At 43.7% G+C, this 25,421-nt stretch overlaps 1 protein-coding gene across 5 annotated transcripts in view; it reads right to left on the bottom strand.

The window, feature by feature from the left end:
- Positions 1-25,421, bottom strand: part of CPNE4 (copine 4) — a 265,049-nt gene that overhangs the window by 2,619 nt on the left and 237,009 nt on the right. For 4 of the 5 annotated variants that reach the window (XM_081164654.1, XM_081164651.1, XM_081164653.1 and 1 more), the window contains 5 exons: positions 18,047-18,180; positions 11,241-11,307; positions 9,359-9,410; positions 6,833-6,966; positions 3,905-4,141 (listed from right to left, as the gene is read on the bottom strand). In XM_081164654.1, coding sequence (XP_081020780.1) covers positions 3,905-4,141; positions 6,833-6,966; positions 9,359-9,410; positions 11,241-11,307; positions 18,047-18,180 — 624 coding nt within the window. The remainder of the gene's footprint in view (positions 1-3,904; positions 4,142-6,832; positions 6,967-9,358; positions 9,411-11,240; positions 11,308-18,046; positions 18,181-25,421) is intronic. The other variant, XM_081164655.1, reaches the window with a different exon arrangement.

Here is a 25,421-nt window from a genome sequence, read left to right as displayed (position 1 = left end):
CAGGAGCAGGGACCGAGCAATGGGAGCTCACCCCGTTGCGGGGATTCGAACCGCCGACCTTCTGGTCGGCAAGCCCTAGGCTCTGTGGTTTAACCCACAGCGCCACCCGCGTCCCTTTGCCTTCAGATACTGCTTGACTATAAAACTCCATTCATCCATGACAGTTGGCTGGGACTGATGGGAAATGAAATGCAACAATATCTGAAAGGCACCAGGGGTCAGGAAGGTGGGTTCACTCTTACGATTAGGATGCTGTTTTCGTACATCACTGCATCTTAGCCTAAAATCACTTGATCACACCACACTTAAGTAATTCCGTTAGCAGGAATATTGCAGTTTTAGTCCAATCAGATTGGCACTTGCAATTTCAGCCATTCAGCTGGGGATAATTTAAACTCTGTCCAAGTAAGGTGAAACTGGTTTTGCCCGGAAGCATATTTTCAATAAACTGAAAACAGATATAGTAGTACCAATTCATAAATCAGTCTCATTTCAATTCTTTTTACCAAGGAAAACTGCATCCGGTGACAGGAGCAGGACAGTAATATATGAGAATTTCCAAGATATAGCTTGTTAAAGCTGTTGTTTCATAGGTGGCCTAGTAGGGTTGTTAATGTCTAATATACTTGTCTAATAAATACGAACTTTAAACTGAAACTTGACAAAGAAACTACTGCAGATGTAGGTGTGGGCGAACTTGTTTCTAATAACACGTTTAGTTCTCTGCCTTTCCACATCAGCTTTTTTTTTTTAAAAAAAAAGTCTTCATAAAAATTCATTAGTATTTTAGTGCACAATTCTCTTAATAACAAATATTTTGCATACAATTTTGTCCAATACACACATTTTTTTGCAAGCAATGTTCACCAATATTATGCATATTTCCACGTTATTTCCATTTATATATGTGGCTTCATGTACACTTTACCCTAGTATATGCTTTTTTGTATATATTACTTGGCTAGAGAACTCGGCAATCAATGGTGAGTGGGTCTGTTAATTATTAAATCTTAGAAATGGCTTGATACCTCAGAGCATCCTCCAGGTTGTGTCCCTTTAAAAAACATCCAAGGCAGAAAGGAAACCAGGTTTTCCTAGCTCAAAACTTGCCGTAGTCAGGATATCTGAGCACTTCTGATTGGTACAGCAGGGCTATTTTCCTGCATTGCTAGCACCACAATCCTTGTCTACTTAGAAGTAAGTACCATTGAGTTAAGTGGGACTTATTCCTAAGTCCACTGATCTTGATGGTGTCTACTTAGTTCCAATTCAATATGCATAGGATTGCACTGTTGGTAGAAAGTTGGAAAGATATGCACTAGTTTTATGGGCTTGTGACAGTTTCACAAGTAAGTAGAGACAATGGAGTGCACCTCCAGGGGCGGAGTCAAACTGCTGGAGAATCACAGCTCCTGCTGTGGCTGCAGAGACAGGTACAGTGGTGCCTCGCAAGACAGAAAACTCGCTAGACGAAAGAGTTTTCCGTTTTGGAGGTGCTTCGCAAAACGAATTTCCTATGGGCTTGCTTCGCAAGACGACAATGTCTTACGAGTTCCTGCTGGTTTTTTTCCCTTCCCCCCCTTTTTCTAAGCCGCTAAGCCACTTATCAGCTGATCCGATCAGCAGATAAGCCGCTAAAAGCCGCTAATAGCGCTAATCCGCTAATCCTTCAATGGGCTTGCTTCGCAAGACGAAAAAACCGCTAGACGAAGAGAATCACAGAACAGATTCTTTTCGTCTTGCGAGGCACCACTGTAACATGCAGCTGCTGCCTCCTGCATTGTTTTTGCTGTCTTGGCAGCACCTAAGTGACCTCTCTGGGCAGTGTGTATGGAGGTCCTGGGCTGCCCAGATGATAAGACCTCACTCTCAGCCTTGCTGATGTGGTCCAAAGGAAAACAGAGCAATACATTTGGCTCCAGTTTGGCTGCAGGAGTTACCGGAAGGAGGTGTACAAGATGCCATCTAACCATCTTAGGGACTCCGCTCTGGATTTGTGTAGGGTTTACTCCTTAGCCTCTCAAAGATGGGCAGACAGAGCCTTGCAATTAGTTCCCATATTATTAGACTCTCTGCCCCAAATTTTACTACTGGCTCCGCTCACAAATACCCATATGATTATTTTCTAAAAGACATTGGGGGGATACCTCCCAATGGAGGATTGTAAAATCATGACCTTCCAAATCTAATAAATCTGTATTTTTAAATTTTATCCATTCCCAAATCCAACAAATACACGAGGCTTCATAATATAATTTCAGGTCAGGCAGTGTTCTAAAAGACATTGGGGGATACCGTATTTTTCGCTCTATAACACGCAGATTTTTTCTCCTAAAAAGGAAGGGGAAATGTCTGTGCGTGTTATGCAGCGAATGTGTGGTCCCTGGAGCCGAAAAATGAGGCAAAAATCAAACCGCGCTTCAGGGAGAAGGGAGCTCCGTGAGAGAGGAAGCTGTTGCTTTCCTGCATTCTGCCTCAGGGTCTTACTGCCCACCCTCTCTGTTTCGTTACTGTGTTTGCTCAAACGGAACAAAGAGCAGGGAAAGCCCCTCCCCTCCAGGCAAGAAGAGAGGAAAGGAAAGGAGCGTCCTTCCTTCTATCCTCTCCCTGCTCCGGAGGGAACAATGTTTGTGAAGGGAAGAGAGATTACAGGTTCGGCTTAAAATTCTGATTTGACTTCCTGCTTTTTGTTTTTGGAGACACACAGCATTCAAATATGCTTTCTTCCATTTAAAAGGATGAAATCCTTAAACAGTGTTTTGCCTGTAAATTCATGCGATCTGGAAGATTACAGTGTTGTGTACCTCTTAAGGGATGGCAAAGCTTAGGTTTCGCTGCTAAATAGTTCTTAATGCAGTTAAAATGCTTTCTTCTGTCATGCTGGTGGGAGGGAGAGGGAGAGAGAGAGAGTGAGAGAGAGAGAGAGAGAGAGAGAGAGAGAGAGAGAGAGAGAGAGAGAGAGAGAGAGCACGCTGGCTGGCTTGTGTGGGTGGGTGGGGGGAAACTTTTGCCTTCCTTTCCTCACGTTATAGCCCTCTCCTGCATTCTTAGCCTTCTGTGTTTTTCCTTCCCTCCCCACTTAAAATGTGGTTACAAAGCATGGATCCACATGGATCCTCAGGATCTTTGCATTGGGTCACCCCAAATTCACCATCAGAGCACACAGCATGTCCATAGCTACAGCCTGCCCCCCCCCAAATCACACACCCATTGTTGCCTGGGGCTGCAATGGTGCAAAAACGTGGTTACAAAGCATGGATCCACATGGATCCTCAGGATCTTTGCATTGGGTCAGCCAAAATTCACCATCAGAGCACATAGCATGTCCATGGCTACAGCCTGTCCCCCCCCCAAAAAAAATCACGCACCCACTGTTGCCTGGGGCTGCAATGGTGCAAAAACGTGGTTACAGAGCATGGATCCACATGGATCCTCAGGATCTTTGCATTGGGTCAGCCAAAATTCACCATCAGATCACATGTCTGTGGCCACAGCATGAAGCACAAAAATGATACGTCCACTGTTTCATTCAGAATATTTTTTCCCTTGTTTTCCTCCTCTAAAAACGATGTGCGTGTTATGGTCAGGTGCGTGTTATAGAGCGAAAAATACAGTACTTCCCAATGGAGGATTCCTCTCCTCGCCCCAAGCAAATACTAGCATAGGAAGAGGGATTTTCCTCGACTGCAGCAGAGAAAGAAAGGATTAGATTCCCCCTCTACACCTGTTCTAATACTATTAATTATCAGTCTTCCCACCACCAACTGACACAATTTGCATTTTTAAAAACCTGCACTGTTTGATCCTTAGTTGTCAAAACAGGGTTTGAGGCTCATCAATTTTACAGTCCCTGTACTAAGAAATAACACATTTCAAAAGAGAACACAGCGGAAAGTAATCTTACATGTTTGAAGTTTCTGAATGGCACAAACTGAACGATGTCGCGAAGAACAGGCTCTCCCTTGGGCGATCTCAGGATCCCATCGTCCCCATCCAGCATCTGCATGTCACTGAAATCAGCATTTCCTACTCCAACTATAATGACCGACATGGGGAGATGGGAGGCATGGACAATGGCTTCGCGTGTATCGGCCATGTCTGTGATGACGCCATCCGTCAGAATCAGCAAGATGAAATATTGCTATAGAAGGGTTGAAAAAGAAAGTCAGTATTCCAATCCATTTCCAGCAACTATTTGGCTTCCTAAATCAATGATGCAGAGATTCCCTGGCACTTCTCCCTGGGAATTATGTGTTTTTTTTATTATGCTATGAATAAGTGGTGGAAGAGCTCAAATTTTTAAAATGTAGAGTTTAACTAACTCTACATAAACTATGCTTTTCACCTACTGGGGATGGGTGAATCTCTCAATTTCTGTTTCTCTTTTTTTCTTATTTTTCTGGTTTTAATTTGAATTTTGCACATTTTCCTATCAGTATGTGATTTTTTTCTTTAAGTCCTTGTGAAAATTCACCAGCATTTTAATCTGCAGTTTTGCCAAAGATACATGTTTTTGCAAGCAATTTATCCTACTGCAATGCATTCTGTATGCTATTTTTATTTAAATATGCCTTTTATGTACACAAGCATATGCTGCATATAATTTGAATAGTAATGGGGGATTTGCAACAAGGCAAGATGCCAGGGGTATGAATAGTTGTGACTGATTTTCCCTGATGGACTGATGGTCACCTGGATGACCAATCTAGTTGCTAAACAAGGTGGTATGAACTATTATAAAGGTGGTAGAAATTACAGGCCATAGCCCTGTTCCATCTAAAGGTAGTCATAACTAACTTTCACTGAAAGCAAAAGGAATGATGTAAATGGAAAAGGTTTCAGTGGGGATTGTGGCCTCCAGGTTATCACTCCTTTGTGGAAGGGGCTGAAGCACATACCAAAAAGTTGGATTGTGCAACTGAAGAGGATGTTAAACTGCTATGCATAGCCGTCAACCGTCCCTTAATTGGCGGGAAAGTCCCTTATCCCAGCGCCGTGTCCCGCTGCTGTCCCTTATTGATGATGTCCCTTAAATTTCCCGGGTTTCAAAGGAAGCAGTTCCTCTCCCTCCCTCCCTGCCGGCCAGGGAGGAGGGAGGCTCCAACTGTGTAGCTTGGCTGCGTTGCTCACCCAATAAGGAGTCTAAGAACAACTGGGGGGGGGTGGAGCTTGCATGCCTTGTGCCGATCAAATCGGCCGCGTTGCCTGGGGACTCGCTTTTGCTCAGCGCTTCCCAGCGGAGAGGTGACAGTGGTTTTCCTTGCTGCATCCCCTTTGCCGGGTTGCTGCGCTGTGGGAACCACTGCTTGAGGCTTTGTTTGGCTGCTGGCTGGGCTTTCTGCCTTTGGCTCGGAGGGGCCAAAGTTGAACATACCTGTGCCCAGAAAATCCCTTATTTTGGTTGCTGATCCCTTATTTTTGAGGCTGCTGGTCCCTTATTTTCAAATCAGTAAGTTGACAGCTATGCTGCTATGTTATCCTAGTTGTTGTTTTTTTAATGGGCTTTTTGCAGTTAGGAAAGTGACATGGAAATGCCCCGGGAAGTGTAGGATGAAGGAAAGTTCGGCAGGAAGATATGCCAACAGCCCCCAAGAAAATCAGAATGAATGCAGTACAAACGCTCATTGTTGTTGCACGGTCTCTTAAACAAATCAGAACAAATGATCAGTAAAAAAGGACAGACATATTCCAACATATTTGTGCAAGCAAATCGGGATGAATGCTGAACAAACAGGTTGTCCATCCTTTAGCTGGAGCTCTGTAGACCAAATGAACGGAACTGGACCATAGATGCATTACAGGCTGCAGAGGTTGTATGAACACAGCTATCTATCTGATTCTATGAAAATACATGTATATTTATTAAGACTATTGTGCCTCATATAATGAAAAGGCACTGTTTCTGCCTTACATACACAAGGCAACACGATGACCAAGTACAACAACGCAAGCCGTTTTCATCAGATAAGAAACTGTTATTGTTTCAATAATTCATTTGCAGTTTATGAAGCATTTCCGTATCCTTCTGCTGTGCTGAAGAAGAATTCTACGAAACAGTGGGTATATTCGGAATCACTGTTCACTACGTCTGTTTGCGGACCACTTCGGCAGCGTTGGACGTTATAAAACAAAGCTTTATGGCTTGTTTTCATCAGATAAGAATCGGACACATTGCTTCTTTCAGAGACTTGCATAGTCTACAAAGACTTTCAGAGACTTGGTATGAGCTTTCGTGTGCATGCACACTTCTTCAGATACCTAAGTGTGCATGCACACGAAAGCTCATACCAAGAACTAACTTAGTTGGTCTTTTAAGGTGCTACTGGAAGGAATTTTTTTATTTTGACTATGGCAGACCAACACGGCTACCTATCTGTTTCAGAGACTTATAAGACTTATGTTTCTCATATTGTTCAATGTTCCGTATAGACTATATAAAGAGTTTATATTGATATTGCATTGTTGTACTTGGTCATCCATCGTGTTGCCTTGGATATTACTGATAATTGTTTGCAACACAGGGGTTTAATTGTTTGGTTACTAACAGACACAAGAGCACACTATTCCATACTCACTGAATTAAGTGGAAATGGCTTCCCTCTTCCCCCATCCCCATCACTTCTTGGTTCCAGACCAAGTGCCTCAACTAAAATGAACCCTCCAAACGTGCACTGAAAAAGTAGGGGAAACTCATCCCTTTACCATCCCTAGGATAGAAAGTACACACGGGTTGTCAGAGTGTGTTCATGGGCAATTAATCTGTTATGCATTATTGAGGATGCAGTTGACACCCAAGGTCTAGTTTAGCTTTCCAGTCTGCTATGATTCTCACCGATGCCTCCTTACTGTTGCTTTCTTCTGAGGCTGATTTAGCCACCTTCTGAATGATGGGAGCAATGTTTGTAGGCCCATAGAGCTGGAGCTTAGGCAGGCAGTTCTGATACGCTTCGACCACTCCTTGGATCCCTTACATTAAAAAGGGGGAAAGAACAGCAGATAACATCATGACAAATCATTGAGCAAAATATATTTGGGGCAATGATTCCGTAGAGAGAGCCCTTGTTTCTTCCTCCCCGCAAAAAGTTTATTTTGAGTGATTCACGCCATTTCGCTTCCACTATCCTGCCAATTTATTCTGCGCAGCTGTGGCTCTGAAAGGTTTGCTCAAAGCCTATCTCTCTCTCCCCTGCTGACCTGACCTCTTTCAGATGTTATGTAATATATAATTCATGAGCCAGCTTTTCTCCTCGCCAGCAGCATTTAAACGGTGCATTTTGCAGATATTAACCACCCTGGATGATATTAAAACACTTTGCAGGATGCATTAGTTTTCTATACCATAGAGGTCTTAAGATCTGGACACCAGAGGATGTCCACACCTTCAGCTCTGTAGATTTGAATGATTAGATGATAATAACATTCTCTCTTGCTGCTTATAGTCAAATGTTTACTTGCAGTGAACCAGAGTGCAACAGACTGTGCCTTTTCTAAAGATCCATATTTCTTATATCTGGATTCCAGAAAAAACATATCTGGAATCCTATTAAAATATTTATCCACCATTTGCGTAATTAATTTAAAATGTTCATATCCAACCTGGCTAGCATGGCAAGGTGACTCGTATTTAAAACACCACCCATGTTTTATATCAAGTCAGACCATTGGCCTATTTAGTTCAGTATTGTCTGCTGCGCACCAGGGCTAGGGGAGACCTGGGGTACCCCAAATGTCATGGGGCTCCAGTTACCATCATCCCTGACCACTGACCATGCTAGCTGGGATTGATGGGAATCTGGAGGACTACAGACCCCCACCCTAAGACTACACTGCCTTGGTAGTGGGTCTCTGGGTTTTCAGACACTGGTTGTTCCCCAGATGTGAGGTGGAATGGTGGGAGCCACCCCCTCCTCCTGATCCTGAATCTTCCCAGGAGCAGGAGGACAGGATAGATTTAGAACAGTGGTTTGAGAAGGGGCACAATTCAGAAAGGAGAAGATGGGAAATACCGGATGGGGAACAGCTAGGAGAAGAAACACAAGAAGGGAGAGAGTTAACAGATTCACAGTCTCTGGATAGTATTCATCCCCCCTTCTCCAAAGTTATGGAGAGCTCAGAAAGCATTAGAATAGAAAGCACAGAGGCTACAAACTCAGATTACAAGACGTAGGACTGACGTAGATTAATAGGGACGGAGGGGAGAGTGACCCTTAATTGAGAGCACCACCATCCTGGATAGATGCTTTCTTTTGTCCCTCGCTGTGTTTATTAAAGAAACTAACTGGTAAGAATATCCTTTTGTTTGATCTGCTCATTTACGGCCAAGGGGGAGCAAGCCGATTCCCTGAAGCCTGACACCAGCTATACATGAAGGTGCCAGGCCTTCAATCTGCAGCCTTTTCTACATGTGACACTGCCTCATTTCATCTGTTTAAATCGAGTTTTAGACCACAAGCTATTTCCCCTTAGCTAACTGGTTCAGAGGTTCCCCAACTTCTTTGGACCAGTGGGTATATTTGTAAACCAGAGACGTTGTTGTGGGGCACCATACATTGCACCCAAGCATACACTGCAACCTATAATACTGGCTCCAATTAAATGTTTCTTTCCAGGATAATTTCACTGAGGTGGAAGGGACCCTGTGGAAGGCCAATGAGAGTGCATTCGCCATATGGCCATTCCCTGCACTAGCTGATCAAAAGGAAGATTAAATCATAGTGGAAAGAGGGGATTTCCATTTCATTTCATTTCACTTTTAATTTGCATACCACCTTTATATATTGCTATACACAAGGCGGTTTACAAGCTGAAGAAACACCAGAATATACAACAAAGATCACAGGCCATCGAACAATCTGATCCCATACAAAAAAAAGTCAAAATAAAAACCTAACTTTAAAATTAACAACTTATATCAAATAAAGCAATATTCAATAATCCAGTATAATATACTAGGACATGATAAAATGAAATACCAGCAAATGATAATTACACAGAAATTCACTCTTAGCAATTACAACAAATAATTACTAAACTATAATCAATAAAAAGAACAGCAAGTCAGAATGCATAAAATACCAAAATGCATACAAGACCATGTAAAAGGATCAAATAGAGGAACAAGACAGACAACTTATATAATTATTAGTATTTTTTTTTTTAAAAAAAACATTAACCCCTCCCACTCTTTCACTAGAAGGAATCTAACAACTATAACTGTGTCTCCGTGACTCACATAGCATGTCCTATTATTTCTCAGAAGATAATGCAAACAATTAACAGGCACAAAAATGACACGGTCTATAGCCAAATATATGTTACATCAGACACATCAGTCTCTTTGCCGTAACAAAATGATTACCTGCACATTCTGGGTTGTCTTCATTAAAGTTGATTGCAAAATCATGAGAGACCTATGGGCAACCCCCCAAAAAAATTAAATAACATTTTAGTTCAGAAAAGTGACTCAGGTTTTTCCTGCAGCAGATGGAGAATTCACACAGGCTGTCCCTATATAGACAGTCACTGAAAATTGTTTAAAGGTTCCTTTTATTTTTCATTTGAGTGTATTTAATTATCACACTGCCTCATACTTGTGGAATTTGTGTCATACATCTAGATTGCATGACTTGCTTTGATTGGAAAAGACAGCCAAATTAATGGTGGTCATTATTATTATTATGTTCATTACTTTCCCAGTTTCAGACAAGCTAATTCCATTGTGCATGTGTGAACATATGTGGAAGTAATTAAACTTTGGCTTAAAAGTGTATGTGACCAAACTTAACATTTCTTTAAATGCTTGTGGGCATAATTTTCACTCATACTACTAAGCACTTAATTGTACTATTTCAAGTGTATATCTTCCCAACAACGTATCAAGAGAAAAATGAATCAAATTTAACGTTCAAATATCATTCCCCCCCCCCCGCTTTTGCAAATCTATGCCTGTTTGAATTTCTAGCATCTTATTTGTCTTATACTTCATTCACTTCAAGTAATGTTAGGAAAGGCACAACCATGTATTTTCCCTGTAACTGCAAACAAAGCATGTCTGTGAGTATAGAATGTGCGTGTTGGATGACTTTGCCATTACGTTTAAAAAGGGCCGCAAAGAGCATAATTCATCCTGCGCTGTGTTATTCCATTAAGGTTGTAAGTCAAAACAATATTATTGGCAACTGTAAATAGAATATCCAGTCACCCAGTCCAGTTCAGACATCACATTAAAGCAGGTGTCATACTAAAGCAGTTGAGCATGATGAGACGAAGTAGCAGCAAGCCTTGGGCGTGTGTGCTCTCCTCTTCTCCTCTGATGTGGAGTGAGGAGGTCAGAAATGTTCCCTTCTGATTTTAACCGCAGCTTAGCTTGTCATCCAATGGTTAATAGTAACCATGGTTTGTAACCAGCCTTATAACCCGCAATCCATATTTCCAATGCTCTAATCAACCACAATTTATCACATTTGGCCAACATGACAAGCAGTTATTCTAAGCTGAAGATTTCCCCCTTGCAACCACACTGGAGGGATAAATTGGAGTGCACAAGCTCAAACCTTACTGCAGCTCATTGACATTGTGCTAAACTATGGCTTGGCCTGATGTCCAAAACGGGCCAATGTACTGTATGTCCCCAGTAATAACATTGCCATAAGCACAAATCACTAGTAGAGAGCTTTTCTGGCCTAGTAACTTCAGCTGTCTACTAAAAATGGATATGCATATTTCTTTATTTTCTATTGTTCTAGTTTATGCAATACCCCCGCCATCCTTTCACACAATGACCACCTTTGGGCTGGTTCTCAGACGCCATTCTTGAATCATAAACCATATTGCTTCGGTTCAGATGCATTCGCACCGCAAAGAAGAAGAAAGATTCCTCTGAGCAATTACATTAATCCTACCCCTTTGAAGCATCTGACACCCAGTCTCAATGCCAAATGTATTTTCTAAAAATAAGATTTGTCACAACAAGAGGGGGAACCGAGTGGCATGGGAACCCTGAAATATGGTAATATTCTGTGAAGAGCCAGAGGCCTTCAAATTATCTTCATTGGCAGAACGTTTAGGACTCACAATTATGCACACAGCAATATAGCATGCACAGAGAGCTTCAGAGCTGCAAGAATCTTGGGGAACTCTAAAACTGCTTGGTGATCTCCCCCAGAGCCTTCAAAATCCTTTCTCAACTTGTATGTCTTTTCTCCAGCAATCTACCCACCAAGAGAATGAGGAAGATTCACCTGTACACCTACTTTATAGTCCGGAGGTATCCTGGCTCCAAAACCGTAGACTGGGAACATTTTGTCACTGAAATCAAAAGGAAAACAAGGATGCGCTGTTATACTAAGCCCTTTTCATTTATTCACAAGAATATCTCGGTGCAAAAAGAAGGCTTGAAATAAGAACATTAGAAAAGGCCTGCTGCCTCAGGTCAAAGGCTCATCATTCTGGCACACTCCTCCATTGTCTCCTGAGACAGATGGATGCCAACTCTAGTGTGTAAATGCTACCCTTAAAGGTAAAGGTACCCCTGACCATTAGGTCCAATCGTGACCAACTCTGGGGTTGCGGTGCTCATCTCGCTTTATTGGCCGAGGGAGCCGGTGTACAGCTTCCGGGTCATGTGGCCAGCATGACTAATCCACTTCTGACGAACCAGAGCAGCGCACGGAAACGCCGTTTACTTTCCTGCCAGAGCGGTACCTATTTATCTACTTGCACTTTGACATGCTCTCGAATTGCTAGGTTGACAGGAGCAGGGACCAAGCAACGGGAGCTCACCCCGTCACGGGGATTCGAACCGCCGACCTCCTGATCGGCAAGTCCTAGGCTCTGTGGTTTAACCCACAGCCCCACCCGCATCCCATGCTACCCTTACCCACCCAATAGAATACAGTGGCTCCTCATTGTGTTTTCTGCATGGATCACAACAAACGCAGTGCGTTGTTGCCTTGTCCTGCACCATATTAGCAATCAGTCTCAGAAATACGGGTTAGCATCTTTTACATGGTGGTGATAGTCCCGTCCCCCTTCAACAAGGGCTGTCAAAAGCAAAGTAGGTGATGCAACTTTAATTTTATGTTAATTGCCTGCTGATTGCCTATGCTGATTAAACGCTGGTAGAAGTAGGGAAGCCTTGTTTAATAATCAGGAATTGATATGCAAAAATATTCAGGAGACTAAGAAATCAGAACAACAACAACAAAGATTAAAAGGACTGAAAACTCTGCTCTACCAAAGAGGAATCAGAATTGGATTTAGAAACACCCTCCTCCTTTTCTTTATCTAAAGGGCAAGAGGAATCAGTTAGAATAGTTCAGGATACTGTTCTGCCCACAATTACATGCACATCTCTGTGTGCAGAACTGTGTATGCTACTGTAACCTTGGTATAATACCATGGGCCACAATATCTCACTCTACCCACTAATCCTATGATTGAAAACAAACAATAAAGGTGGTATTCAACTAAGGTTTACTCAGAGTAGAGCTGCTGAAATCAGTGACCCCCAACCTAGCCATGTTCTACTCTGAGTAAAAACTAGCTGTGTAGTAAACTACATATCCAGAAGTTTCTGGTACCCTTTGATATGCGTAAAGCTTCTGAAGCCTTTACACCACCATATAGGTTTCATAATAATTTGCATTTTAAGACGGCAAATGGCCCTGCTCTTTTGTTAAATCTAGTAAAAGTTGCTCATCTTCTGTATCCTAGGTAAAGGTAAAGGGACCCCTGACCATTAGGTCCAGTCGTGGCCGACTCTGGGGTTGCGGCGCTCATCTCGCTTTACTGGCCGTGGGAGCTTCCGGGTCATGTGGCCAGCATGACAAAGCCGTTTCTGGCGAACCAGAGCAGCGCACGGAAACGCCGTTTACCTTCCTGCCAGAGCGTGCTTTTGAACTGCTAGGTTGGCAGGAGCAGGGACTGAGCAACGGGAGCTCACCCCGTCGCGGGGATTCGAACTGCCAACCTTCTGATCAGCAAGTCCTAGGCTCTGTGGTTTAACCCACAGTGCCACCCGCGTCCCTTCTGTATCCTATTACCTACTAATTTCCTTTAACTCAGGTGTAGGGGACCTTTGGCCCCCCAGATGTTGCTGAACTACAACATCCCCCATCCCCAGTAATTATAACTCCCAAATGATAAACAAGGTCCCTTAACTCCTGTTTACCTTCCAGCATATTTGTGTGGATACTAACATTGCGTTTCAAGAAACTTCTTCTAAAATGCATAGTAGATTTCAAGTGCAAAGGCTTATGTTCATTATTACATAACCAAATACATTGGTGGGCCTTGGAAAACTACTGTAAGATAGTAGAGTCGGTATGTGTGTGTGTGTGTGTGTGTGTGTGTGTGTGTGTGTTTACAAGATCACATGATAAATGTTTAAAAAACAGATTAAAATATATGCACCTACTTTAATGACTGCCAGTTTTACATTCCACACCCCACCCCTACAAATTACTCCCGAGGTGCCTTGGGGAAGTGGAATCTGCTGACTATGAAAAAATGTGTGTCTATAATTGAGCTTTTAAGTGCACGGGGATGCAAAATGCAAGTGCGCTACCTACAAGAGGAATAATTAATGAACATGGGGAATACGCATGCCCTGAAGCTAACTTCTGAAAGGCATCTATGAGTGAATTAACCAGCCAAGCTAAATCTAAATACTAAACCCATAAATTTCACTGATCAACATTAAAAGAAGCTGCTCCGGCAAAACTCACGCCCGCTCCCCACAACTCCACGAAACGAGTTCTCAGATGTGTAGGCTAAGCACAAAGATGCAGTAAGCATCTATTTTTAAGACAACCATCAAAGCTTAGGAGTAAATGAGGGAGGGACAAAGACAGGGAGGTGCCTTATACTGCTCCGCCATTGGGCCATATAGCTCAGTATTCGTTATATTGCCCAGGCTAGCCAATGGGGTAGACAATTGTTATTGTGGTATCATGGGGCAGCCAATTGTTTTAGACCAGGGGTGGCCAACTCCCAAGAGACTGCGATCTATTCACAGAGTTGAAGACTGGAAGTGATCAAAGTTCAGGTCAAAGTTGTTGAGGAAGGAGGTAAAATGTTGAGGGTTTTTTTAGGGGAGCCACAGTTGTTCAGCTTCTTTGGGGAGAGCCAATGACCTACCAGATCACGTCCAGTGATCTACCGGTAGATCACGATCTACCTGTTGGATATGCCTGCTTAGGGAAGCTTTTAATGTTTAATAGGTTATTGTATTTTAATATTCTGTTGGAAACCCAGCCAGATGGACGGGGTATGTATGTATGTATGTATGTATGTATGTATGTATGTATGTATAAATAAATAAATAGACAGACAGACTAATACTTGAACTAGGATAATAGGAGAGAGGGTCTCTTAAGTGATAGTCCCCCATTTGTGGAATGCTCTTCCTAGTGAGGTGCACCTGGATCCATCATTGTTAAATTTCAGGAGAAATCTGAAAACAGTTCTGTTTGCAGCTGAATAACACTGTTCCTAGAAACCCCGATATAACTGGATGCAAAGTTGTTAATGCTGTTTGTAGGATGTTTTAACTGCAACTGCTTATAGGTGTTTTTAACTGTAATTCCTTTTAGAATGTTTTGACTGTTTTAGAATATTTCTGCTTTGCATTCATTTTAAATTGTAGGTCTGTTTGCCACTCTGCGCTCCTTTGAGAGGAAAGCTGGGTAGAAACTGAATCCATCCATCTATCCACAGAATAGGTTAAAACACAAATAGCTACTTAGGATAATGTGTTGCAATAGGACATACAGCATGATGCTGTAACCAAATTCAAGCTGATAGTGTATCATATTTAGGGCCACATGTTAAAATGGCACTTTCATTTAAACGTTATTTAAACATAAAGCTTCATGCACACATTTGCTAAGCTGGGAACACTGATTAAGCCTGCAGTCCTATTTATATACCTGGGAGTAGGTTTCATTGAACTCAGTAGAACTTCTGAGTAGACCAACCTAGGATGTTGTGCCATTCTTTCATTGCACCCACTTTGTAGATACAGTGAAACCTCGGTTCCTGAATGCCTCCGTTTTGGGATTTGTCGGCTCCCAAACGCCGAAAACCCGGAAATAACTGCTCCAGTTTTCAAATGATTTTCAGAAGCCAAACGGAGGTTGTCGAATGTTTTGGAAGTCGAATGCTCCCTTCAGGAACGGATTACGTTCAACAACAGTGGTTTGACTGTACAGTGGTACCTCAGGTTACATACGCTTCAGGTTACATACTTCGCTAACCCAGAAATATTACCTCGGGTTAAGAACTTTGCTTCAGGATAAGAACAGAAATTGTGCTCCAGCAGCGCGGCGGCAGCAGGAGGCCCCATTAGCTAAAGTGGTGCTTTAGGTTAAGAACAGTTTCAGGTTAAGAACGGACCTCCGGAACGAATTAAGTGCTTAACCTGAGGTACCACTGTATAACAAATCAATGTTACTGCTACTATTTTTCTTATCCGAAACTTAGTTTACAATCTGAAGGGCTTGCTGGTAGTAGCTCAAAAGGAAAGACTAAATTGCGTGTCAGCTTCCAAGGGAGCGAAGTGCAATGGTCACAGGGGAGATGCATAGTCACGAAGGCACAGGAGGAAACTTCATTTCTTCTTTGCGCTCCCCACCCACAGCCAGAAGCATTGCTTGTTTCATGAATTCTAAACTCGAGAACTTTCCTATTGACTGGAAATGCAATTCCTGGGATTATAAGGAGAATTGATGCCATGTGACTGTGGGGAAAGGATGGAGGAAGGAGGCAGTCAATAGTAATCATTTCTTATCCCTGCTCTTTGCTGGCACTCATATAATCGGTCGTTCTCCAGGGATTTCATTCCAATTTACAGAAGTTCCATTTATGCTCCTCTAGCAGAGTTCCACTCAACTCTTTCACTTGCCTTTGAAAAAAGGTTTCATTACCATGCAAATAGCAATCCTTTGAAGCTGCCTAATTACTGCACCCTGTCGTGTAATACATGGAATACAACAGTAAACTCCTCGAGAATGATCTAGAAGGCATTATTAGCATCAGGGCTGACAAGGCACTCCCTGTCAACTTGACAGCCGACATTTCAGACTGGTAAATAGGTTCTGGGTACCACATACCACAAGGTCCTGTGTGAGTGCCTGGAGGCGGTTGGAGGATGGATGGCGGCTAACAGATTGATGTTGAATCCTGACAAGACTGAAGTACTGTTTTGGGGGGACAGGGGGTGGGCAGGTGTGGGGGACTCCCTGGTCCTGAATGGGGTAACTGTGCCCCTGAAGGACCAGGTGCGCAGCCTGGGAGTCATTCTGGACTCACAGCTGTCCATGGAGGCGCAGGTCAGTTCTGTGTCCAGGGCAGCTGTTTATCAGCTCTGTCTGGTACGCAGGCTAAGACACTACCTGCCCGCGGACTGTCTTGCCAGAGTGGTGCATGATCTAGTTATCTCCCGCTTGGACTACTGCAATGTGCTCTACGTGGGGCTACCTTTGCAGATGACCCGGAAACTGCAATTAATCCAGAATGCAGCAGCTAGACTGGTGACTGGGAGTGGCCGCAGGAACCACATAACCCTGGTCCTGAGAGATCTGCATTGGCTCCCAGTACGTTCCCAAGCACAATTCAAAGTGTTAGTGCTGACCTTTAAAGCCCTAAACAGCCTCGGTCCTGTATACCTGAAGGAGCATTTCCACCCCCATTGTTCAGCCTGGACACTGAGATCCAGCACCGAGGGCCTTCTGGTGGTTCCCTCATTGCGAGAAGTGAGGTTACAGGGAACCAGACAGAGGGCCTTCTTGGTAGTGGTGCCACCCCTGTGGAACGCCCTCCCTTCAGATGCGAAGGAAATAATCAGCCATCTTCTTTTTAAAAGACATCTGAAGGCAGCCCTGTTTAGGGAAATTTTTAATATTTAATGCTGTATTGTTTTTAACACTTGATTGGAAGCTGCCCAGAGTGGCTGGGGAAACTCAGCCAGATGGGTGGGGTATAACTAATAAATTATTATTATTATTATTATTATTACATATGACCAGGGGCAGCCAATCCTGTTGCGTTGCCTGAGGTGAAATGGGAAGGTGAGGCCCTGCGACTCTGCTCCCCCCTTGCCACCCCCACGAAGCCTCAGTTACTGGGGTGACATGGAGGAACCTTCCGAGTTCTGGTGAGTTCTCCTGAGATTTCACTGGGTTCTCGTGAGATTTTGCCAGATTCTGGAAGCCACTTTTCTTTGCTTCTTCAGCAGTGCCAGAGGCACCCATGTTGCACCCCTTGGGGTTCTGCTGCCCAAGGCAGCTGCCTCAGTCTGCATCATGGAGGGCCAGCCATGTTAATGACAAGTCACCTCTACATGTTTCAAGACCACTTGGAAAATAACATTTTTTTCACACCGAAGAGGTAAGCAGATAGAAGCTCTGATACTCAACCAAGGATCCAAATGATCAGTGGGATTTCTCTGTATAGTGGTATCTCAGGTTACATAAGCTTCAGGTTACAGACGCTTCAGGTTACAGACTCCGCTAACCCAGAAATAGTACCTCAGGTTAAGAACTTTGTTTCAGGATGAAAACAGAAATCGTGCGGCGGCAGCGGGAGGCCCCATTAGCTACAGTGGTGCTTCAGGTTAAGAACAGTTTCAGGTTAAGAACGGACCTCCAGTACAAATTAAGTTCTTAACCCGAGGTACCACTGTACATTTTTCTTGCCATTCTGTGGAATCTATATGTTTTGCATAAAACACTCAGGGTGCCTTCAGAGTGTCACTGTTTTGCCGGAGAGATTTAAGCACATACCATAACTTATCGAGTTTGTGCAGTTAAAGTGGGTTCAAGAGCTGTCGCCACACTGCAACAAATCTGCTTTTAAAAAAAGAATCAGACTTTTTGTGTTTTGGAAGGTGAAGGGGAATGAATGCATGATTAACAGGAAGCTGTATAAACACCCTGCAGACTCAGGGTTGCACTAAAGCTTGCAGCACTTAACCACCAGCTTTGACATATTATTTGAACGCTGTGCTGTAGAAACGACTCTGAAAGAAATGTGGTTATCTTTTCACCTGTCATAGTCTTGGCAGATTTCCCCAACAGCTACCAGTGCCTTCAAGTATTCGTTCGGCTGATAGGGGTGGATATAGTGGAGTGAACAGCTGTTCCGGGGATCGCCGTTTGAGGCTGTAAAATCTATAGCTACCTGGAAAAGAATGGAGGGGGAAACAAGATATACTGTATAGCTTCTCTGCCGTGTGCTTCCGTCTTCCTTTTCACGCTTCCCTAAATCTGCCTCTGACTGTAGACCCAGGACAGGTTACAAATCACAAAAAGCAAAACCAGCATCAATAAAACTCACACAGCATACCAAAAAAGCAGCAACATTTAAAAGCAACATTTTTTTATTTTTACTATATATTTTTGTAGCCCGTCTTTCCACTAGACATGCGCAAGGCACTTGGGGGCGGGGAGGAGTGGGCAGGAGGAAATAAATTCACAATGAAACATAAAAACAGCAAATGGCAACAAAACAGCAATACAGATCCAGAATTGACATCAGCCAAAATATAGCAGAGAATATGACTTAGGATTTCCAAAAGGTCCAAGGCCTATTGAAAGAAGATCTTAAGAACCGTACTGTATTCAGCATGAATAGACATCATGTTCAATTCACTCTCAGAGGAGTTATCTGAGGTAGATCACTTTCCTCTGAATAAACAGAGAACTGAGATTGTAAGGTGGCGACTTCCTTTCCCCTCTAAGGCACTACTTGGCTTGTTTCCCTGAGGAATGTGGTGTAGTAAATGTTTTGGGACTACAACTCCCATCATCCCTAGCTAAAAGGACCAGTGGTCAGGGATGATGGGAGTTGTAGTCCCAAAACATCTGGCAGGCCGAGTTTGCCTATGCCTGATCAAGGGTGTAGATGGGAAGGGATTTGGCTTTGGGAACATCACTATTCAAGGACACTCATCCCAATTTCACCCCACTCCCACTCCAACTTTCTACAAAGGGTAGTGTAATAACTGTAGGGGTTACTCGTGCGCAAGTTGGTGCCACTCCTGGCTAGTTTGCCTTGTTAAACCTTTTCTGTCTGGACAGCCCTACACTTCGTGGCTGTTCAGTCGCTGGCAGAATCCGTCAGCGGGCGTTTCTTAAACCTTTTCCAGCATAAAAGTTGTTTGACTCCAAGTCTCCTCCTACTCTCCCTGCGCGGAAGTCTTCTGCGCAGGGAGGGCGTGGGTAGCGGAGGACCCGTGCTCTCCCCGCTGATCTCCGGCGAGGAGTCCTGGAGCCCCCTCGCTGATTCCCCCATCTGCCCCCCTTTATCCCTGGTGTTACGCTGATTTCCTTCCCCAGCTGGTGAGCCGCCTCTCCCCCTGCTGGGCCCTTCTCCAGCATCGTTTGAGAGCCTCGCCTCCGCCTCTGGCTCCGATGTCAGTTCCCTGACATCCAGCTAAGGAAAGATAGGGGGCCAAGGGTTGAACATGGATGGGTCAGGATAGGCAGTCCAATTACAGAAACTGAAGCAGAGCTGGAGACCATACTGCCCTCCCCAGCCAAGAGCACAGACACACAATGGAGATATCTAAACAGAGCAAATGCAGGAGGACAAAATAATCACATATACTCCAGGTGAAGCCTTCTAGAACAGCAGCTAAGGGAGCTCATCATCAATGATCAGAGGGGAAGGCACCTCTAACCCCCCGGGAAATTTAGTGCTGCCAAAAATGCTTCTCCATCTTTCCAACTAATTTCCAAAGCAAACTCCAAATGCCAGCAAATCTCAGCATGCTTAAAGTAAATCACATTATTTGTTTCAAGAAACACACCGTCTCTTCCAATTATATTACAATGTTCATTTGTTTAATTATAAGCTCAAAGCATGCAGAGCTTAATTTAATCCCCCACACTCAGGTGCTTTCAGGTTCACACATCTATCTAACATAAAATCGCTGCAAAATTAAAATGTTCTACATTGGGGGTATGTGTGTGTCTATCTGTGTGTGTGTGTCTATCTATATATACATATATCTCCACACACACACACACACACACACACACACACACTCCAAGCAGTGTCATATGCCTACATTCATTTCATTCTCGCTGCTCAAACTTTATTATGATTACTATAAAACTAATAATTGGTATTTCACTTTCCATACCCAAATAATTTCATAAGCTAATTAACCGTTCCTCATTTCTTTTACCAGATGGGAGAGAGCTTGAAGGTGAGCCAGGAGGCAGAATTAAAATTTGAGCTTTGAACAAATTTTGATACACCATGCCCTCGTTTCTGAGAGACGAGAGTCATCTGGCAGTAAAAAAAAAAAAGTAAAAATAAAGTTTTACTTAACCTTTTATAGAGCCCACGGTTTCTCTTTTTGGAAATGTCTTAGTGTTTTTCTAGATCACTGAAAATGGGATTGTGTCATCGTGGAGTCTCCTCAGTGAACCAGGACAAACATGCAAGACAAACGGGATGATCGTATGAACTGAAATAATAAAAATGTAATGGAAGTTTAAAAGGGGAGGTAGTCACACAAAGAGTGAAGAAGTTTCTACCTGAAGACAAAAAAATACCAGCTGGAAAGTATAGAGGAAGGAGAGTTGGTGGTTGTCAGCCAAGTCTCACAAGGCAAAGATGTCATAGGTAAAGGGACCCCTGACTATTAGGTCCAGTCGTGACCAACTCTGGGGTTGCGGCGCTCATCTTCCTTTATTGGCTGAGGGAGCCGGCGTACAGCTTCCGGGTAATGTGGCCAGCATGACTAAGCTGCTTCTGGTGAACCAGAGCAGCGCACGGAAACGCCGTTTACCTTCCCGCTGGAGCGGTACCTATTTATCTACTTGCACTTTGATGTGCTTTCGAACTGCTAGGTAGGCAGGAGCAGGGACTGAGGAACGGGAGCTCACCCCGTTGCAGGGATTCGAACCGCCGACCTTCTGATCGGCAAGTCCTAGGCTCTGTGGTTTAACCCACAGCGCCACCCATGTCCCCTAAAGATGTCATAAGCAAGGCCATATCTGAAGATTGTAGCGTATGGAGGTATGGATATACAGTGGTACCTCGGGTTACAGAAACTTCAGGTTACAGACTCCGCTAACCCAGAAATAGTACTTCGGTTTAAGAACTTTGCTTCAGGATGAGAACAGAAATCGTGCTCCGGCAGCGCAGCAGCAGGAGGAGGCCCCATTAGCTAAAGTGGTCTTCAGGTTAAGAACAGTTTCAGGTTAAGAACGGAGCTCCGGAACGAATTAAGTACTTAACCTGAGGTACCACTGTGTGTGTGTGTGTGTGTGTGTGTGTGTGTGTGTGTGTGTGTGTATACACCCCCCCTTAAAACGGGTCACCCACCTTTTGCAGCCAGGAGGTAGTGCACTTTGAATTTTGAGAGAGTGCTGGAGGTGCCAGTCACAAAACCATAACATAACATAACATAACATAACATAACATAACATAACATAACATAACATAACACTTAATGCCTGCCATGGGGGCAGGAGGAGGAGATGTGGAAGCCCTTGACTCTATATCAACCTGACCTATATCTCCCTCCTCTTGCACCTGTTCTTATCTCTCCAATCCCGCAGCTTCTCCTGCCTCTGACTCTCCTCTCCTGGAAGTTACAGGCTCCCGCCAGATCACTGATCCCTTCTTCCCAGCCAGCCAGTCAGTCAGTCAGTCAGTCTGTCAGTCTCTAGCCCCACTTCTTCTGCTGCCCACTCATCAGTATCCAGCCACCACTCCTCTGTGCCCAGCAGATGGGCACAAAGGTCATCTCTCAGTTTCTCAGTTTCCCAGTCTTAAGTTCAGTTCCCCATGTCTCTACATCAGTTTGCTTTCTTAAAAAAAGTAAAAAGGGGTCCTCGTGAAAATTTATCAGCATATTTGTTTGAATTTCTCCTTACACATTTTTGCATGTGATTTTTCCTGATAGAAACAGCTATTCCCCCTACTAAAATGCATCTTTGAATGTTACTGTTGTAAATATATGCATTTGCAGGCACACTTTATACCCTGGGTATTTGCATTTTTGTATACCTTTCATGGGTGGAAAACTGTATTGCAAAATTTGGAGAAGTTCGAGTCTGTTTTGCTTCAAATGTTCTTTCGGAAAGTGCAAATTAGGTACGTTCCCCATTAAACGTGAAATTAATCTCCCTTGTGAAAAAGGGCTTCTGCTTGCACAAACTGAGTCAAGTCAATTTTTTGCAGCTCCTCCCCTGCCTACTGCAGCGTTCCATGTCATATCTCATTCTACTGTAGAGCGTCTCCCAATCCCCGGGAGCCGGATGGGGTGGATAGGTGAAAATCAGGTACCCCAACATTTGTGAGTGGATGCACTTTAAAGTAAGGAAGAGCCAACAGTGGACACAACCCACAAAGTGTTATCCAGTCTGGGCACATCACGTTAGGTTTATGGGCAACTGATTCCCTCCCTTGAATTGAATCAGAATTGAATCATATTTCCAGTGCACTCAAAAGAGCTACATGGAAACTTCAGCTATGTGAGCTATGAGATTATTTCTCTTTGGCGTCTAATGCAATGCCACCCAATTGCCCTGGTCAGCACAGATCCAGATTCAAAGAGCATTTGTTTAACATTTTTTTGCATAGAGGCATCCTGCCCTCAAAGGGATGGCTTGATCATGATGTCTTTTAAAATGATCCTGAAAGGACCACACATTTGCTTTTATTTATCAGAGAGGTTCTTTCCAGCCAAAAATGATGTGCTTACAAAGGATGTGCAGAGCATCTTCAGAGCACCCAGCATGATGCCACAAAAGCTCTCATTAGCTCTTCAAATTAGCAGGTACATCATACCATGGCTTTTTGTTCGCAAACCCATGCTTAGCGTCTTGGCTCCCTCCCCTATCAAACAGCCTTTCAGATCACAGCTGCAGCTCATTGTCTGCACCCAACTTGAACTCAATGGAAACATAATTAAATTGAAAACAAAAAGAGAGTGGGCTGACTTAGGAGTAACTCCAGAACTCTGCACCTGTGGTTCGGAGAAAAACTCTCAGTAAAAAAAAGCAGGTCCTTAATGCCGTTAAGGCTCCCATCAAATTATGGGGCCTATTTTCTTCTGTGGATATGGCAATAATTGTGTGTGCACGCACACGTTTTAAAAACAACTGGAATCATGCTAATAATTTTTAAGCAACAAGACTTCTGCACAAAGGATGAACCCTGTTCAGCCAAAGTTGGGATGACTAAGTTTATTTTGGCAAAAGTGTTTTACGGGGCAATCCTATGCCTATCTCCCCAGATGTAAATCCCATTGAGTTCAATGTGCCTTACGCCCAGGCAGGGATGGGGAAGAAATTTGATTCCGCTTGCATTTTAAGGTGATCTTACCAGATTTGCACTTTAGCCATGCAGTTCTCCAAGCAATGTGTACAAAAAAGCACCTGTTTGGATAAGTGTGCCTCTAAATGCATACATTAGTGAAAACAACATACAGAAATGCATTGTCAAAACTGAGTACAAAAATACATTTATGAGGAGAAATACACACGGAAATGAAGAAGAATTTTTATTAACATTCTTTAAAATCACCAACTGCTGCAGAAATGTGGAGAACTGAATTTAAGAATGGAAAAATGTACAACTGAAAGAACCAAAAATTGAAAGATGCATTCATCCCTACTCCCAGCTTGATCCATAGGTTTCACTGGAACCTACACCCCCAATCCTAAACAGAAATAAATCACACTAAGTTCAGTAACTGTAACACACTAAGTTCACTAACTCCCAAGTAACTGTACACAGGATTTCAGGTTTAGTTGTGACAAATGTTACCTGGATTTGAGCCACCAGGTTTCCAAACGTTTGTCTGCCCCTCGTTTTACTGGGCTTATGTTTTGGGGTGTCAGAGGGAATCTGATTTATCATATCCATTTCCCAGCTACTGTCATCAACGTAGTTTCTGGCAAGCAGAGAAGAATCTGAAGAATCATGCAAACAACTGTCCTGATTACTGGTGGAAGTGGAAAGGCCTTGATAATGCCTTGGAAATGCCTGTTTAGCGCAGGGAATGACCGAGCGGGTGGCAGGGTCTGCAAGGTTCGTGGGCCCAATTAACGAGCCAGGTGGGCTGTATCCGGCCTGCAGGCCTTAGTTTGATGACCTCTGGATTAGGCACTGGAATTGACCCAACTATATCTGACTCCTGCCTGCCAAGCAGGAAGTCCAGCAAGGGTCAACCACTGGTAGGGGGAGCCCCGTCAATGCAAACCAACTCGAGTTCCCCTGGGTTCCCGACAGGGTCGTGGCATGGCCCTAGCCCCGCCACGGACTTCAGACAAGATCCACACTCTCATATTCCTTTAACGGAATACCCTTAAGCTTGGAGGGGCAGGTGATGGCCACACGTCCCCTTCCCCATCACATGATCAACCAATGCCTAACCGCCAAACCTTACAAAGTTGTGACGATTGCTATGAGGTAGGCGAAAATCAAATGGCCCTTGCCAATTTGCCAAGTGGGAAAATTCCTACCAGGCCCCTCAACGGCGACCAACCAAGGTCCATAGCAAGGCCAATATCGAAACCTGCAAATTAGGGAGGGCGGGCGGGAGATTGAGGAAGCAAACCGAGAGGAAGCTCTCCTGCTCGCGCCTCAGTTTAAATGGGGCCCGGCCACGCCTCCCCAGCCAGCGGATTGGCTGGCCAGATGACTGTGTCCCCCAAACCTGGAGGGGAGTGGGTGGCCATGTGGTCCACCGCAACTCCTCCCTGCTGTGAAGCGGAGTGGATTTGCTGCAGGAGCATGGAGAGTGAAAACATGAAGAAGACCTCATTGCTGTTTGATAAATTTGAGAGACCACACCATACATTTAAAGCACACAACTTCCCCCAAAGAATCCTGGGAACTCTAGTTTGTTAAGGGTGCAGGTCATTGTAGTTCACAGGGTTCTTTGAGGAAGCCACACGCTTCAAATGTACTTTAAATGTGTGGTGTGCATGAAGTCCGCCTCAGAGTTTCTGTGACTTGGCAATTATGATAAATATCTGCATACTGGCCCAAGAGCGTGGTTTTCAACAAAACTAGAATAGGAAAGCGGGAATGCAAAGAATAAACATTTAGATGTACATGAATGTGTAATGATAAATACATAAAGAGAGACATAACTGCAGAACAGGGTTGTTCTCGAATCTGACTTCAGTGAATATAACACTTGCTGTCTATGCAATTGTTAGCTGCTTGTAGGCAAAGTAATACTGACACGCTGTCAGGTTTTAGCTGAACAAAACCAAGAATCATGCAAGCACCAGCATTTAAAATGTGCCATATGAACAAAAGTAGATAAAACACAAATAAAAGGCTTTTTACACATTTAAAAGCAATATTCACTATTTAAAATACACATAACACTATATAATCTCCAGAGCAGTCATAAAACACTATGCGCGTTAATGCAGTGCACCTAT

The sequence above is a fragment of the Podarcis bocagei genome (genome assembly GCF_964188305.1).
Source record: "Podarcis bocagei genome assembly, chromosome: 12".
NCBI classification, from domain to species: Eukaryota; Metazoa; Chordata; class Lepidosauria; order Squamata; family Lacertidae; genus Podarcis; species Podarcis bocagei.
The sequence above is the reverse complement of the archived record's forward strand: the minus strand, read 5'-3'. Positions and strand labels throughout refer to the sequence as shown.